Here is a 16,285-nt window from a genome sequence, read left to right as displayed (position 1 = left end):
ATTTCTCTTCCTCTGTAAAATGGGTATAATAATACTTATTTACTCTCTGACTTGTAGAGATATTGTTTAAAAAGTACTTTTCAGTACTAAAGGAATTTGAGTAAATATTTTGCTTCTCCCCCTCAAGTTGTAAAGCCATTCTGACCCCCCCTTCCTGCCCCACCCCTGTTCTAGTTGTGTGTGTATGTATGTGGTTTTTTTTATGGTGTTACTGTTAATAGGTCTGCATCCCTGACTGTGGGGATACTCTGGAGTCCAAGTGCCCCCCAGACTTTCCAGTCCAATGTGCCAAGGGTGCTCCTAGACTTTGAAAGTGTTTCTCGGAAATGGCAGATTAGGGTCCTGTTCAGGTCTCCTGATTCTTGAAGCCAGCATGACTTTGCTCCTGTTTTATTGCCGTTTATTTTACGCTTCTGCTACTCAGGTCTTCCTGATTCCTCACCTGGGGTGGCCCTGACTCTGGGTTCTTGAAAGCTTTGTCAGTAGAACCCAAGCCCTGGCAGGTCCTACTGAGCTGGAAAGCCCCATGATGCACTGTACGTTTGCTGTTGGAAGACCTTTAGCCATCTGGATCCAGTGGCCCGATATTCATCAGGATGACTGGAGATGGCCCAGGATGCAATGAGAGACCCTAGCCCTTTCAGGCTAAGGACTTATCCTTTGAGTGAGATACACCCATTCAATGAATAGACTTCTTTAAGTAGTTACTCAAGGGATGACCCCTTTAATCCAAAAAAAACAAAAATCAAACTGGGAGGGGAAACAATTATTAAGGGCACCATGTCCCCTCCTCAATTTTGGCACCATGCCTCTCTTAATGCTTCCCAAGCTTCATTGACTTTGTACTCTCATAGTCAGCCTGCAGTCCACTCAAACACCCAGATCTCTTTCAGACAAACTGTTAGTCTGGACACTCTTCCGCCATATTGTACTTCTGACATTGATTTTTTGAGCCCAAGTGTAGAACTTCATATTGATCTCTATTAAATGTCATCTGATTTAATAGAGTTCAGTATTCCAGCCTATTGAACTCAGTTGATCCTGATTCATCTGAGGTGACAGCTTATCCCTCCTAACTTTTTGTTACATTCAGACAATAAATATGTCTTTAAAAAACAGGCACAACAGAAAATAACTAGCAGGATAGGGCTGTGGACAGATTGCCAGGGACTTCCGGAGACTTCCTTCCAAATGACATTGAACCATTATGGACTACACTTTGGGTCTGGCTGATCATTCAATCAGCCTTAAGGCTGTCAAAACCATACTTTCCTCTAGCCCATATCTCTTCATCTTTCCCACAAGGATGGGTATGAAAGACCGTCAAACACTTTGTTGAAGTCTAGGTAAATTGTAGCCACAGCATTCCTCTGATTTCCTTGTCCGTTAACTCTGTCCAAAAAGGAAGTGGCTTAGTCTGGTATGACCTGTTCCTGAGGAAGCCTTTCTGGCTCCTTGGGATTGGTGCTTCCTTTCCCAGCTGTTCACAAAACCTTTCTTTTAATAGCATAGAATTTTATTCATAAAATTTATTCTATTTAATAAAGTAGAATTTTGCTAGGAATTGGAAGTCATACTTTCAACCTTTGAACTAAAGGGAGTTTGATGACTTTGCTGTTTTTTTTGGGTTTTTTTGAAGACTGGGGCGTTTTCCTTTCTCTAGACCTTCTATACTTGTGTTCTCCAAGGTGTTTTGAAGGCTCCTAAACTGTGGCTCAGGAATCATACTGGCCAAATGTTTGAGCAGGATAGGAGGCAGTTTGTTTGGGCCTGGTGCCTTTAATTCATCACTTAAACTACCCATTTTCAAACTTGCATTATAGTTATTTGCATATGTAATTCACAACTCCTGTCTCTCCCCGCCTTCCCACTAGATTGTAAGTGCCTTGAGGGAAGGGATAGTGTTGTTTTTCTTCATATATGGGATGCCCAGCACAGTGCTGTGCACATAGTAGGGTCTCATGTGAGTGCTTCTTTCAAACCCAGAAAAATTCATTTAAGTTAACAAACATTAAGTGCTGTCTGTCTACCAAGCACTGTGCTAAGCCTTGGCAGATGCAGAATTCAGAAAAAGATGGTTCTTACTGTGGATGGAACTTACTGTGTCCTAGAGAAAAAAAGGTACAAGGACACAGAGAAGTTACTAGAAGGAATTTGAGGAGGGAGAACTGGGAAGTCTCCCTGGAGGAGGTGACAGCTGAGCTAAGCCTTAAAAAGAGATCAAGGTTTCTGAGAGTCAAAGATGGAGACTTACGTAGTCAAAAGGACATTTTTGTCTCCTTGGGGGAAAGCTTGTGTGAACGTTTGAGGTGGGAAATGACAGGTTGATCTTCAAAGATGTCTGGGCAGAAGGTCAGGAGGAAACACTGATGGCTCAGGACAACTTTGAAAATGACATGTTGAATCTGTTTTGTGCTTGGAGTGAGAAGTCCGCTCTGCGTAATGCTGATCCTGTGCTCTGGTCTCTGTTCGTTGTAGCTAGAAATGCTCATCTTTTGGTTTGCTAAGTTCAGAATTTTAAAAAACAACATTTTAAATGCTAAAGAAAGAACGAAATAGCATGTTGAGTTCCAGAAGCAACTAGGAGACCATTTTTGGCCCTGGTGTAGGGTATATGAAGGGCAGTAATATGGAATAAGATTGGAAAAGGATTTGGGGGCCAGATTGTGAAGAGCCTGAAAAGTCAGGGTGTGAAGCTTATATTTTATGCTACAGGCCATAGGGAGCCAGGGTGTAATAAGTCTTAGCCAGAATAATCTGGCCACTTTGTATAGCAGGAGTGTATAGGATGGATTGGACAAGGCAGAGATCAGAAATATGGAATCTCTACTTTAAAAAAAAAATGCTTTAAAAATCAGATGTAGAGAGAAGAAGGGGTTACAGTTTTAACAACACATTTTCCAGCAGCTACTTCCTTCCTTGATTTCTGGGGGGTGGGGAGGTCCACTAAGGCCTAAAGGTCTTTTCCAGCAGATGGGATTGATCTCATTTAAAAAAAAGAAAGGATAAAACCTCCCTTCACCTAGTTGTAAAGACGTCTCAATTCTAAGACATCAAAATTCAATTCCGTATTAAATGAGGCAGCTACTGTAAAACTCTCCCCAATGACAACGACGACTTTCCCTGCCCTCCTTTAGATTTTGTGTGAGCGTTGTGCTGGCATTCATGAACCTTGGGTTTGAGTCTGCAGCCTGGGGGTGAGTCTTCAGGCCTGGTTCCACCATGAATTTGCTGTATAATTGGGCAGTGTCTTCATCTCTGAATTGGGGATGATCCAGCACTTTTCAGAGGCAGAGCACTCTCTTATGCACATCTGCACCTTCCCACGGCCTGTGGGGGCTGTGATAATTATTATTAGAAAGCCCCGAGCCCTCTTCTCTTAGAGGACCAGGTGTAGCTGTTGACTGACTTCCTTTCCAAGGCATTCAGTTGATGTGACAGTCTTGTCAATTTAATTCTCCTGAAAAGACTCTGGGGTAATTTCTGTCTTTTGGTCAAGTGCAGTTGAAGATGGAAATTGCCATGTGAAGTGCTCAGCCTTAATAGAAATAATGCCACATCAGGGAAATTAATTTGGGCATTATTGGCCAAAGTGCAAAGCACAGCTTAATGGAGTGGATTCATTTGTGAAGGAGGCCAGCATGCTACCATGGCAGAAGGGAGTGGGGCAGGTGTGCTAACTAGACATGCTGGGGTGGAGGGCTCCCCTTGGATGGGTGGGACAATTAGAAAATGAGAGGGCCCAGGTCAACTAGCTTGGTGAAGTTGTGTGAGACCTTCCTCTAAGAAGCATAAGATTTCAGATCTGGAAGGAACTTTAGAAGATACAACAGACTAACATAGAATGTCAGGGCTAAAAGGATCCTTAGAACATAGGACACAGAATGTCAGAACTGGGAAGGCCCTTAGAACATAAAATATTAGAGCTGGGAGGACCCTTGCAAATGTCCGAGCTTAGGCAAGATCTTCGAACGTAATATCACATAATCTCCCATCTAGGTAAGAAAGCATTTAGTCCATTTAGTTCATTTTGTAGGTGAGGAAATTCAGGCCTATATAGGGCAAGGGACTCACACAAGGCCTCATCATTCAGTGACAGCCTAGAGAATTCTGAATTCCTGAAACTTAGCTATCTCCCCAGAAGGCAGTTTTTGTGAAGGCTGGAGGTGTAGGTGAAGGCATGGGTGAGGGGACAGAAATGACTTGCAGGGAACCTCTGGAAACAGGTGCTGCAAAGTTTTTGCTGTTTAAGAGTGTATGGGGCATGGATGGCTGTACTAGCTCAGGGGAAAGCAGGCCTTCCAAACGGAAGGCCCTGGGTGTGGGGATGTGCCCATAGGAATCATGGATGGGCTCTTCTTGTCCTCTTCCTGAAGAGGGGCATTCTAGGGAGTTCAACGTGATTTTATTTTTTTTGCTTTCCCTACATGGCTCTACCTGTTAGAGCTCCTTGGGCTGCTAAGCTTCCTGAAATCCTGGGTGGGAGCTCTGAAAATGATTTTTTCTCTTTTCTCCCTCTCTGTAGCATGGCTGACAAGAACGGGGCCCTGAAATGCACCTTCTCTGCTCCGGGCCACAGCACAACTCTCCTGCAGGGACTGGCCACCCTCCGAGCCCAGGGCCAACTCCTGGATGTCATCCTCACCATCAACAACGAAGCATTCCAAGTCCACAAGGTGGTCTTGGCTGCCTGCAGTGACTACTTCAGGTGAGACCAAGCCAAGAGAAGACAGACCCTCCTCCTCCAAGACAGGGCTTAGAGCCACCCCCACCTCTACCCTTTTAAAAAAAATTTTTGCCATCTCTGGGCTGACCTTTTTCAGCTCAATCCTCTTGATGGCTAGAGGCCCCAGATGAAAGCTGGCCTAGTGCTTGTGAGGATTTGGCCACCTTTGTGTAGCCTTGTGCTCTCCCTGACAGTGCTGGACACAGTTTCTAGAGGGCATCTCGTGCCTCCTAACAGTAACCACTTCCACTGGCATGAGGGAGAAAGGCTGGCCTCTCTCCCTATGTCTTTGTCCAGCCAGCACAGATGTGGGTGCTGCAGGAGCATGGGTCACATTTCTAGACTAGAGTCTGGTGTTCGGTCTAGGTCAGCTTAGGGTCCAGGCCCATGTCCCTGGGGCATCCAGATCTTTTATTTTTTGTACCATTCCATGGTATGCATGGCTCCTCTCCAGACCAAGAACAGCTGAGGAAGGTCAGAAATGTTTGTTTGGGATGTTTACTAGATTCTCATTTGTGTAGCATGTGCCTAGACCAGTGGCATCCTGGGAATACAAAAGCCCCAGATGTCTTCTGTGCACAGGACGCTGTTCTGGCTCCTGGGGGAGGTCCGATCTCTGTCCTCATGGCACCGAGGCCCTAACACCTGAGGCTTTATCTACAACACCATGGTCTCCACCCACGTGTTGTGTTAGGCCTGAAGGGAAAGGTTGGTGCTCCCTGGGTGGATCAGGGGAAGGTGGCCCTGGAGCCAGGAGCTCTCTGGGGTGCTGAGGTTGGGCTCTCCCCTCAAGGGCAGGAAGGGGGGGAATAAAGCTGGGAGAATCCATGGGGCTGGCCTGGCAGTGGCTTCCTTCATTCTTTCCTGGCAGGAAGGAAAAGGTCTATGAAGCTGGAGAGGAAACAGAGGCAGGACCCTATTCTCTGGGGCTTGTGCCTTGGCTTTGGAGAGGTGCCGCTCCCCAGCAGCTTAAGAAGGGAGGCCCAATGGTGGTCCGCTGGGCTGAGGGGTTATCAAAGAAGGAGCAAGGTCAGAGTCCACATATCATTTCCCCATTTTGATCCTGCCTTCCCAGAAAGTGACCAGAAGGGTGCAGACAAGATGAGGAAGTCACCACTTAGGTCTGGCTGTGGTCTGTCCCAGACCTACTCCCTTGTGGCCTTTGAGGTGAGAGAAGGGCCTGCCCCATTCTTATGGTATGAGCTATTTACCACTTTGGCTGAGAGGTGCAGGCCATTGATCCTATTTGTCTGCATAAATCCCCATGCCAAGGCCGCTGCCAGGGCCTCTGTCTAGTCTGGCTCCAGCTACCTGCTACATGTCTTAGAACACTGGCAGCACACCCATCCTCAGATTCTACCCTTCTCTTGTCCTGGACGGGGCTTGGGAGGATGGTGGGCAGCAGGGAGAAGGTCTCACACTGGTCTGTGGCCACCCTGTATCGAGGGCCTGGCTTCCTTCTGTACTGCCTGCAAGGACCACTCTCCCTCAGCAGAACACCGAAGGAGCATAGTGATAATAACTGCTCACGTGTCCTAAACCCTTTCCTTCTACTAGCCCTTAAAGGGAAGCCATACTGGTACCATTATCCCCCTTTTACAGGTGAAGAAACTGAGGCTCAGAGTTTTTGTAGCTTAAGAAGATATTCATGTATTGCCTTCTGTGTATGAGGCAATGTGCTTGGCACCAGGGGTACAAAATAAGCTCTGCTCTGGCTTCTGGCGCTTACATCTTCCTGGCTGATTCTGGGCTCAACAGCATGAGGTGTCAGAGGCATGGTTTGAACTCAGCTTTCTCAGCTCCAGGTTTAGGGCACACTGCCTTGGATTGCACCTTCTCAGCCTTATCTGAAATAAACATGAGGGCAAGTGTGAAGGATGGTGGAGGAGTGAGGGATGGGATGGAGGATCCCTGTCCTTGTGGTTACACTGGAATGCTTTCACTTTAGTCATAGGCTGGGGTTGGAGGGGCTCTTTAGGTCAAGAGGGCTACTGCAACCCTCTGCCTCCCATTGAGACTGGGCAGGACCCAAGGGCCACCCATCTTATGGCCTGAAGGTCCACCCTCTCATCAGGCAGCATGGGACCACTGGTTAACCCATAGAATGGCTATGAGGAGGTTGCACAACGTTGAGGTTACTCAATCCAAAGCCATATCTGAAGCATGAATTGCCTCTGTAACATCCCTGAGGCAGCACAGAGGTGGAGAAGAGAACACTGGACTGGGAGTTAAAAGCCTGGAGTCGAATGCTGGCCCCTTTATGGTATGCTGATGATTAGATAAATCACATAAGCTCTGGGAGTCAGAGTTTCCTCATCTGTTAAATGGGTACACTGATGCACTAAGGTTCCTGGAAGACCTCAGAGCACCGGGAGAAGTGAGTCTTACTGGTTATCATGACCTTCAGCAGATGATCATTCAGTGTCTGCTCGTATACCTCCTCTCTCCCAAGTTCTGCTGCAGTGACTCTGGGGGTCAGCAATTCATTGGTGACGTGGGTAGGAAGGCTTTTTCTGCCTTGAACTCTTCCTGGTAACTCAATCTAGTTCCACAGAAATGTGTCCAGTGCCTGCTCTCTGCAGGGTCCGTGATGCCTGAGGCTATAAAGCTGAGAGAAGAGGCCCTGCCCTGCTTTAGTAGGGAGAATTCTGTAGGACCCTGATGGGCCCAGAGTGGATGATGGTGCTCAGCTGCTGGTGGCTGGTTCTCCTCCCTTGGAAGAGGCCGGACCCTTGTAGTCAGCAGCCTCCCTAAGCTATGGGGTTCTGGTGAGCTGTAGCCGTGAGCTTTGGGCTGCCCGTGAGGCCGCTTTTCCTAACCACAGGTCCCTGGATCTCGAGCTGACTTGGATTGGCTGGTTCCGGTGGATGGTTGGAAGCCTCTGCCTCCAGCTGCAGCTGAGTAGCTGGAGTGGCCATTTAATAATTAACAGGCCAGGCAGTGGAGTGTATCAATCTGCAGGGCAGGGCTGAGTTGCTGTTTCTAGGAAGATGCATGATTTGGGGCAGTTTTTCTTTCTTTCTTGTCAGGCTGATATTTCCTTTGCCCTGCCCGGGCTTTCTCAGGATTGCTTGTCCAAGTGACCAGCCTTTCCCCCCACACTATCCAGTTTCTCCTCTCTTTTCCATGTGACTGGCAGCACACCGAATACTAAATCTTTGTTTTTGACCTTCAGGGCGATGTTCACAGGAGGGATGAGAGAAGCCAGCCAGGACATCATCGAGCTGAAGGGCGTGTCCGCCAAAGGCCTGAAACACATCATTGACTTTGCTTACAGTGCCGAAGTGACCCTTGATCTGGACTGCATTCAGGATGTTCTGGGAGCTGCGGTTTTCCTCCAGATGGTCCCCGTGGTGGAGCTGTGCGAGGAGTTCCTGAAGTCGGCCATGAGCGTGGAGACGTGCCTCAACATTGGCCAGATGGCCACCACCTTCAGCCTGGCCTCCCTGAAGGAGTCGGTGGACGCCTTCACGTTCCGGCACTTCCTGCAGATCTCGGAGGAGGAGGACTTCTTGCACCTGCCCCTGGAGCGCCTGGTCTTCTTCTTGCAGAGCAATAAACTGAAAAGCTGCAGTGAGATTGACCTCTTCCGTGCGGCCATCCGCTGGCTGCAGTATGACCCCACGCGCCGGCCAGGTGCCAGCCAGGTGCTCTGTCACATCCGCTTCCCACTCATGAAGTCATCGGAGCTGGTGGACAGCGTGCAGACCTTGGACATCATGGTGGAGGACGTGCTCTGCCGCCAGTACCTGCTAGAGGCCTTTAATTACCAGATCCTGCCCTTCCGCCAGCACGAGATGCAATCTCCACGGACCACCATCCGCTCCGATGTTCTCTCCCTCATTACGTTTGGGGGCACACCCTACACGGACAATGACCGAACGGTCAGTGGCAAGGTCTACCACCTGCCTGACCCCAATTCTCGCCAGTTCAAGGAGCTGACTGAGATGGAGGTGGGCTGCAGCCACACGTGTGTGGCTGTGCTGGACAACTTTGTGTACGTGGTTGGGGGCCAGCACCTGCAGTATCGGAGTGGTGAGGGGGCAGTGGACATTTGCTATCGCTATGACCCTCACCTGAACCAATGGCTTCGGATCCAGGCCATGAAGGAGAGTCGGATCCAGTTCCAGCTAAATGTGCTGTGTGGGATGATGTATGCCACGGGGGGACGGAACCGGGCAGGGAGCCTGGCCTCGGTGGAGAAGTACTGCCCCAAGAAGAATGAGTGGTCTTATGTGTGCTCGCTGAAGCGCCGGACATGGGGGCATGCTGGGGCTGCCGTGAGTGGGAGACTGTATATCTCTGGGGGCTATGGCATCTCAGTAGAGGACAAGAAGGCCTTGCACTGCTATGACCCCTCTGTGGACCAGTGGGAGTTTAAGGCCCCCATGAATGAGCCCCGTGTCTTACATGCCATGGTCAGCACAAGCAACCGCATTTATGCCCTCGGGGGCCGAATGGACCACGTGGACCGCTGCTTCGATGTGCTGGCTGTCGAGTATTATGTCCCCGAGGCTGACCAGTGGACAACAGTGAGCCCCATGCGGGCAGGCCAGTCTGAAGCGGGCTGCTGCCTGCTGGAAAGGAAGATCTACATTGTGGGGGGCTACAATTGGCATTTGAACAATGTAACGAGCATCGTGCAGGTGTACAATACGGAGACAGATGAATGGGAGAGGGACATGCACTTCCCTGAGTCCTTTGCAGGCATCGCTTGTGCGCCTGTCCTCCTGCCCCAGATGGCCACACAGAGGTAGCCCTGGGAGGCCCCAGGACGTGCAGGCCTGGGTGTGCACTGCCATCTGCACAGGGCTTTGTGCAACGGCTCTGTTTATCTTGTCTTTGTTTGCCAATATCTCACTGTGCCAAAGGCCGGGGGAAAGCAAGGGCCCAGGTCGGGAGTGTTGATATCCAGTCCCTGGGGTCCCTCCTCTTCCTCTTGTCTAAGATTCTGGCAGCCAGGGGAGCTGAGAGCACTTGCCAGGGCAATGGGCCGAACGTGTCATGACTGAAAATTGCATCCCCTCACCCCCCGCACCCCACACACAAATGAGAGAGAACCCATCAGACTTTTGTTTTAGGTTGCTGGTTTTGTTTTCTTCTTTCCATCCTTTCTCGGCTCTGTCGTTTCCGAATGAGTCCAGACGTGATTTCATTATTGTTGAGCAGCTCCCCAAAGTTAGTGGGATGTTTCCCCCCATTCCAAGTTACTCTGTGCGTGTGTTTCTAAATAAATTTAACCAAAACTTTTATAACATACAGACCTCCAGGAGCAGAAAGAGACTGAAATAGTTGAGGTTTGTGGATGATGAAAGCGCATTCTTGCCTCTCAATAAGTGATTTTTTTCCCCCAATGCCTGAGATGCATGAAGATGTCTCTCTGCAGAGTGTGGTGATGAGCGGAGGAGCTAGCCTGGTTCCCCTGGGGCAGTTACTTCCCACTCTTGAGGGCTTCATTCCATGACCTGCACCTGGCTCCCAGCCAGCCAGACCTTTACACTACCCTCTTCACCCTCTTCTCTCAGTGCAAAACCAACAGCCAAAGAGACCTCTGGAGATGACTGTAGCCCTTAAAGGCCGTTCGTATTTGCTTTTAAAATTGTCCAGTATGTGCTGGATGGGATCTTGACGGGGAGAAATGGAATCCCTGAAAAAGCTTGTCCCCCAGGCCCTGAGCCAGTCATTCTCCTGGGAGGAGAGTATGTCTGATTTTCTTTTGCTTATCTTCCCATGTGCCCTTCAGGTCAATACCCTATTGGATTCTACTTCTTCATCATCATCATCATCTTCATAACAGGACCAATCATTTACATTTTGATAGCTACCCAAGGTTTACAAAGCACCATGTTTACAACCATTGGGTAAGCACAAGTATTTTTAACCCAGTTTTATAGATGGGGAAATGGAGGTTCAAAAACTAGGAAGTCACCTGTCAACTTAGGTGGTTAGTGAGTTGCTGACTCAGAACATGAACCCAGGACCTTGGACTCTCTTCTTTCTTGCAACCTCCTGTGGTGCAGTGGATGGGAATCCCTCGTCTTGACTTCTTTTTACATGAGGATTCCAGCCCATTTCTCAGCCACGCCTGTTTTGTTGACTGAGACTCCAAAGGATGGACACTGATGTCTTCTAAATAAAGATTTGTATCCTTTTGGGGTAATTTCAGATGTCTACTTTGCTACTGATACTGGTGGGATAAAATCTCTTGGCAACCAGGTACCATAGAAAGAAGAAACCTCCTCCTATCTGTCAGAGTAACTGTTTCCCCCATCTTTCTGATATTTTTATTTACTGAGAAGTGGGGACAGAGCAGGGCTTGTACAGCCCAGCTCTGACCTGCAAAAGGTTTGCTAATGCTTGCCCACAGCTATTTTTCTTAACCCTCTCAGCATGTTGGGGATCCTTGTTGCCCATGCTGGAAGGAGAGGTGGTTGGGGGGAGCCCCGGCCTGACTAGGGGGCACTCATAATGCAGTGAGCTGCAGCCACGATAGCAGTCTCTGCCAACTTTTGGAAAATGCAGTCAAATAAAATTCTTATCCAAGGGTGAAATCTCTGGCGGCAATATTATTTTCAGACTTTGTTTTCGGAGGTTCATCTAATGTCGGTTATGTTCTGTTGTTAAAATTCCTCTCCCCATTTTCATGCTGATCTTTCCTCTTCCCTACCCTTCCCCCCTTTCCTCCTTGCCACTCAACCCAGAGAGAGGTGCCCCACGTGGCGCCGCATGCTGATCAGTGGGTGTCTAGGGGGGCATGATTCCCTCCCTCCCACTCCCCAAACTGGCTCAGTTCTGGCTACAGAGCCCTGGTGGGGTGGGGGTGGGAGTTCAGATTGGGGTGGCTGAAGAGGGGGAGGAGGTGGGGGGACTGGCCTTGTCCCAGGAGGTTGAGGTTGGAGAAACTGGGCAGGCCCCAAACCAAGCATGAAGTCATTTGTCCTTCCATATGGACCAAAGGGATATTCTGTGCAAGAGAGAAACAGGCCCCCCCCTACCCCTTTTATGATCTGCCTCTTTCCTCGCTGATCTGCAGAGAACACGCAACTTATTGGTTACATGTTTTTCGAGAATGTTTGACATTCATGGACATTCTTCCAAGACCAATGCTTCTGGGATCATCCTCTGAAGCATGCATCCGCACACAAGTCCCTGTGCCAACAGGCTGGGCCCTCCCAGGCAGTGGGCCCAGTGCCCCAGCAGGGCCATGGGCAAGGTCCCAGAATAGGGGAGAGGTGCCAGAGAGGGACTTCTGCCTCTAGGTCCTGACCTCAGGCTCCCTGGAAACATTTAGGGTGCTTGCTAGGGAGTCCCCAGGTCCCCTCCCCTTGAGCCACCCTTGGGGCAGCGAGGGGGGACAGACTCCTGGTAAAGTGCGCTGGTAGCTTCTGCAGGGCTGGGGCCTCCTTGCCAGGTCCGAGTCCCCGGCTCAGCTCGCACCTCTGAACATCTTGTTCCTGAACAGCTGGCAGAGGTGTGGGGGCGGGGCTTTCCTATCTAGGGGCAGATCCATTACCCAGGGATTGTGCAGAGCAGTCTCGCCTGGTTGGTGGAATGCCTTTCCCCCCTGGAAGAGAAGGGAAAATTATTTTTTGTACTGTAAACTTTAAAAGCTAAAAAGCTGTTTTCAATTTAACAGAAACTGCCTTGGAACTTAACTTTGCAAACGTTTGTGTCCTTCAAAAAAAAAAAAAACCACCAAAAAACAACCTTCCCCCAAACCACTAGCAATTGTTTTCAAAGCTTTTCTTCTTCATGTTGGTGCATAGGGAGGATTTAGAGGCTGCTAGCCTCTTGACTGCCCTAGATGGACGTTGCAGGGGCCGTGGAGTGGATGGCCCTTCTGAGTAGGGACAGAAGTAGCAAAAAGGCTTCCATTCCAGACGTCCTGTTCCTGTGCAGCTCTAGCCTCAGCAAGGGCAGAATCTTCCCTCTGCACCTGGGCTCTGGTTGTGGGAAAATGCAGGGTGTCCCTGGGCCAGCTTGATGCAGAGTACTCCCCTCTGAGCTTGTGCCAAATCTGGCGCTGGCTCTGAAATGAGCTGGGAACTGAGGCTGTGTCAGGCAAGGGAGGCTAAGAGAGGGAGCGTTCTCACTGGAACTGGACTTGGAGGCCCCCTACCCCCGAGAGCTGGGGAAGCACACCACCTGGGTGCACTGATGAAAAGGGCACTCTTGCCATAACCTGGGTGCAGCTCCCCCTCAGCTTCATGCCATTCAGATCATGTGCCAGGTGCTCAGGGTACAAAGACAAAAATGAGCAGTCTCCTTCCCCGAAGAAGCTTGTCTTCTATTGGGATCCTTACTTTCCCTTTACCCATGATGGTTGAGAGAGCCTGGTATTACTAGTACCAATAACAATCTGTCAAACATTATCATCCTCAACCTACTCTATGAGGTGGCTATTTTCATGCCCCTTTTACAGATGGGGACAGGTTCTTAGCACCAGTAAGTTCAGGGACCATCTAATATAACTCATCTTACAGATGAAGAAACTGAGACCAAGGAGAGGTCTCAAAGATCTATATACAAGATGGCAGAGATTATGTCAGGATTTGATGATACAGTAGCCAGCCGGTGGAATTAGCAACCAGGGGCCTGGGGCAGAGTCCCACTAGTTGTCAGATACGAATTTGAGTCCTAGGTCTTAGCTTGCAACCTTTGTGAACCTAGGCAAATCACAATCCACTTAATTTCCTCATCTGTACAATGAGGATATTAATATGCTACTCACCTGATGGAATTATCAGGACAGAAGTGCTTTATTGGTCCTAACGTGATGTATCAATGTGAAAACTTGTTAAACCCTTGCAGGCAGCTGGTGGCCCAGTAGTGAGAGCACTGGGCCTGGCATTGGGAAGACCTGCCTCAGACACTTCCCTGGGCAAGTCACTTAACCTCTGTTTGCCTCAGTTTCCTCAGTTGTAAAACGAGGCTAATAATAGTACCTACCTTGACAGGTTTGTTATCTTAAATGAGATAATTACTGTAAAGCACTTAGCACAATGTAGGTATTTAATAAATAGTAAGTATTTAATAAATGCCCATTCCCTTTCCTTCCCTACCACCACCTCGTCGTATACCTAGCAAGTGGCAAAGCTAAGACTCAAATCCATGTCTTTATCCCTATATATATGTCTTATATCCTATATCCCACCAGACTTGCTAGAGCGAGGGGATCCCTGGTTATTGCTTGGTACCCCTTTCTTCCCCAGTCCATCACTCTTTCCTAGGCTGGGAATAGATATGCACTCAGACCCCAAGCCATGGCTGTAGTTTTCTCATTGCTGAGATTTCTAGCATCGCTGAGGTGCCCAAACTCGGTGGGTTGCGGGGAGGAAGCTGTAACCTCCAGTCAAAGAGGGAGTTCAGGCCTCCCACAGCCTGAGGCCTTGCTTGGTTTTGGGGGCATATCCAGGTGGTTGGCAGACCCAGGTACGGGGCCTCAATCCTTCCTCTCTCCCCCCACTACCTCCCTTCCACTGTCGAGGAAAAATCTCCAGCATAGTGTATGGTGACAGCTCACTGTGAGTCACTGCAGCAGCAGCGGTGCTGAGCAGAAATCGTGCGGCAGGCCCGGGAAGTACCTGGCTGGCACCGGGAAGCCCGCTGGAGCAGATGGAGCAGTCATTCTGTGGACCCACGGACTGCCCACGCTTGCCCATCCGCCACTTGCTGCCACCAGGGAGCTGCCATCTTTGGCGCAGACGCTCTGGGTGCCTGCAACTGTCTGTAAAACAAGTTCAGAGGGAAAGAAGAGGTTTTCCTGTCTTTGGGCAGGGGCTTGGGGGTGGGAATTGGGGAAGGAAGCTTCCTTCTGGCTTTAGAGAGAATAACTTTGTGACCTTGGGCAAGTCATTTCCCTTAACCTATAAATCTCCAAGGTGCCTTCTGGCTATAAAATCTCATCAGTCACAAAATATTGAGAGCTTAAAAGGAACTTACAACACAGAATGTTAGGACTGAGACGATATTTAGAATAGAGGATGCCAGAGCTGGAAGGGCCCTTAGAACACAGGATGTGAGAGCTAGGAGGACCCTTAGGACAGAGGATGTCAGAGCTGGGTGGGCCCTGAGAACCCATCAATGAAGCATTTATAATGAGTGCGTACTTAGAGAACAGGGATAGATCTATGACTTCCTTAATACAGGGAGCTTTCACATGAACAAACTCTACCAATCAGCCCAAGTCAGCACCTCCTAAACATCTCCCTGGACAGTCCAAACCTCACAGTGCCCTCCGCCTGTGGGAGGGTCAACAGAGGTCCTGCTGCCCTGGTCACTAGGCTCTCCCCTTCTGCTCCTCTCTGGCTTTTGGCCTAGGGCAGGGGTGGTGGCACAGTAGTGCCAGGACAAGCTGGGCTCCCCTGTGGGCCCAGGGTTTTTTTCCCCTTCCAACTATGTACCAGTTTGTGATCCCTGCAGCTGGGAGGAAAGGAAAGGGCTTAGCAGGGTGTATATACATCTAAGTATTCATGTACAGGCACACATTTTTGTACGACTGCATCCATCTATACCAGTCAAACATTTGTCACTTCTGTTAATAGGGATAAGGACTAGTCATGTGACTTCGTTGGTAGACAGAACTTCCAGTGAGGAACGTCCCTGTACTAAAGCAGGTCAGCCTCTTCTTGGAAGCTTATCATCCTAGAGAGCTGCTCAGAGCATCGAGAGGCTGAGAACCTTGCCCAAGGTGACCCAGTGTTAGACATGGGACTCAAACCCGGGTCTTCTAGACTCTGAAGCCAGCTCTTTAACCATCACACCTCCTGGCCTCCCTTTAATACATACAAAACACATACTAGGTAATTCTGGCGGGGGCTGGGGGAAATGGAGACAGAGACAGAGGTACCAGCCACAGGGAACATCAGCAGCAGCCCTGTTCATGGTGGGAAGGAGATGATGTTTCAGCTGGATTATGGAGGAGGTTGAGGATTCTAAGGCAATGACAAAGAGGGAGGGCATTCTAGGCATGAGGGACATTCTGTGCAAAAGCATGGAGACAGAAGATAAAATGTCAGGGGACGGCAAAGCCGGCCAGTTTGGCTGCGTTGTAGAGTGCATGAAAGGGAGTAATGTGTGAGAAGGCTGGAGCCAGGATGTCAAGGCCAGCAGGGACTTTGGGGAACGTGGAGTCCAAACCCCTTGTTTTACAGATTAAGATACTGAGGCCAAGAGAGGGGGAAGGAACATCTTTGCCCAAGGTCACATAGCTCTAAGTAAATGTTAGGGAGGGTTGAAGGAGATTTTCCCACTTCCAGTCTAGGGTTTACTCTCACATCTCCCCTCAGGTCTAGGAGTTTCTGGGTGTCTAATCTCACTGGACTTTACCCCCAGGGGTTTCCCAGGGTCAGACCTTCCTCTTTGTGTTGGGGGCCAGGCCTGGGCTCAGGCTGAAGGAGCAGTCTCCCAGGCTAGACCCAAGGAACAGGGCTCTGGCCCGGGCATTCACCCTTCTTGGGCCATCTGCCCCCAGGATGCTCCATTCAGACTATTTGGAATGAAAGGCTCAACATATTTTGAACTTGGACGAGTGTTTTGAGATCTGGAGACCCAGAGAAG

The 16,285-nt window shown here is 49.5% G+C and overlaps 1 protein-coding gene across 1 annotated transcript in view; it reads left to right on the top strand.

Annotated features, from left to right (window-relative positions):
* The window catches only part of KLHL26 (kelch like family member 26), a 42,272-nt gene extending 30,995 nt beyond the window's left edge, over positions 1–11,277 (top strand). Inside the window, 2 exon segments of the mRNA XM_072601618.1 lie at positions 4,526–4,708; positions 7,902–11,277. Of these exon segments, the coding sequence (XP_072457719.1) occupies positions 4,526–4,708; positions 7,902–9,483 (1,765 nt within the window). The 3' untranslated portion in view covers positions 9,484–11,277.
* Positions 11,278–16,285: the final 5,008 nt, after the last annotated feature.

This window comes from Notamacropus eugenii, chromosome 4, assembly GCF_028372415.1.
Source record: "Notamacropus eugenii isolate mMacEug1 chromosome 4, mMacEug1.pri_v2, whole genome shotgun sequence".
Lineage (NCBI taxonomy): Eukaryota > Metazoa > Chordata > Mammalia > Diprotodontia > Macropodidae > Notamacropus > Notamacropus eugenii.
Note: the sequence above shows the minus strand (reverse complement) of the source record. Positions and strands in the feature narration are given on the sequence as shown.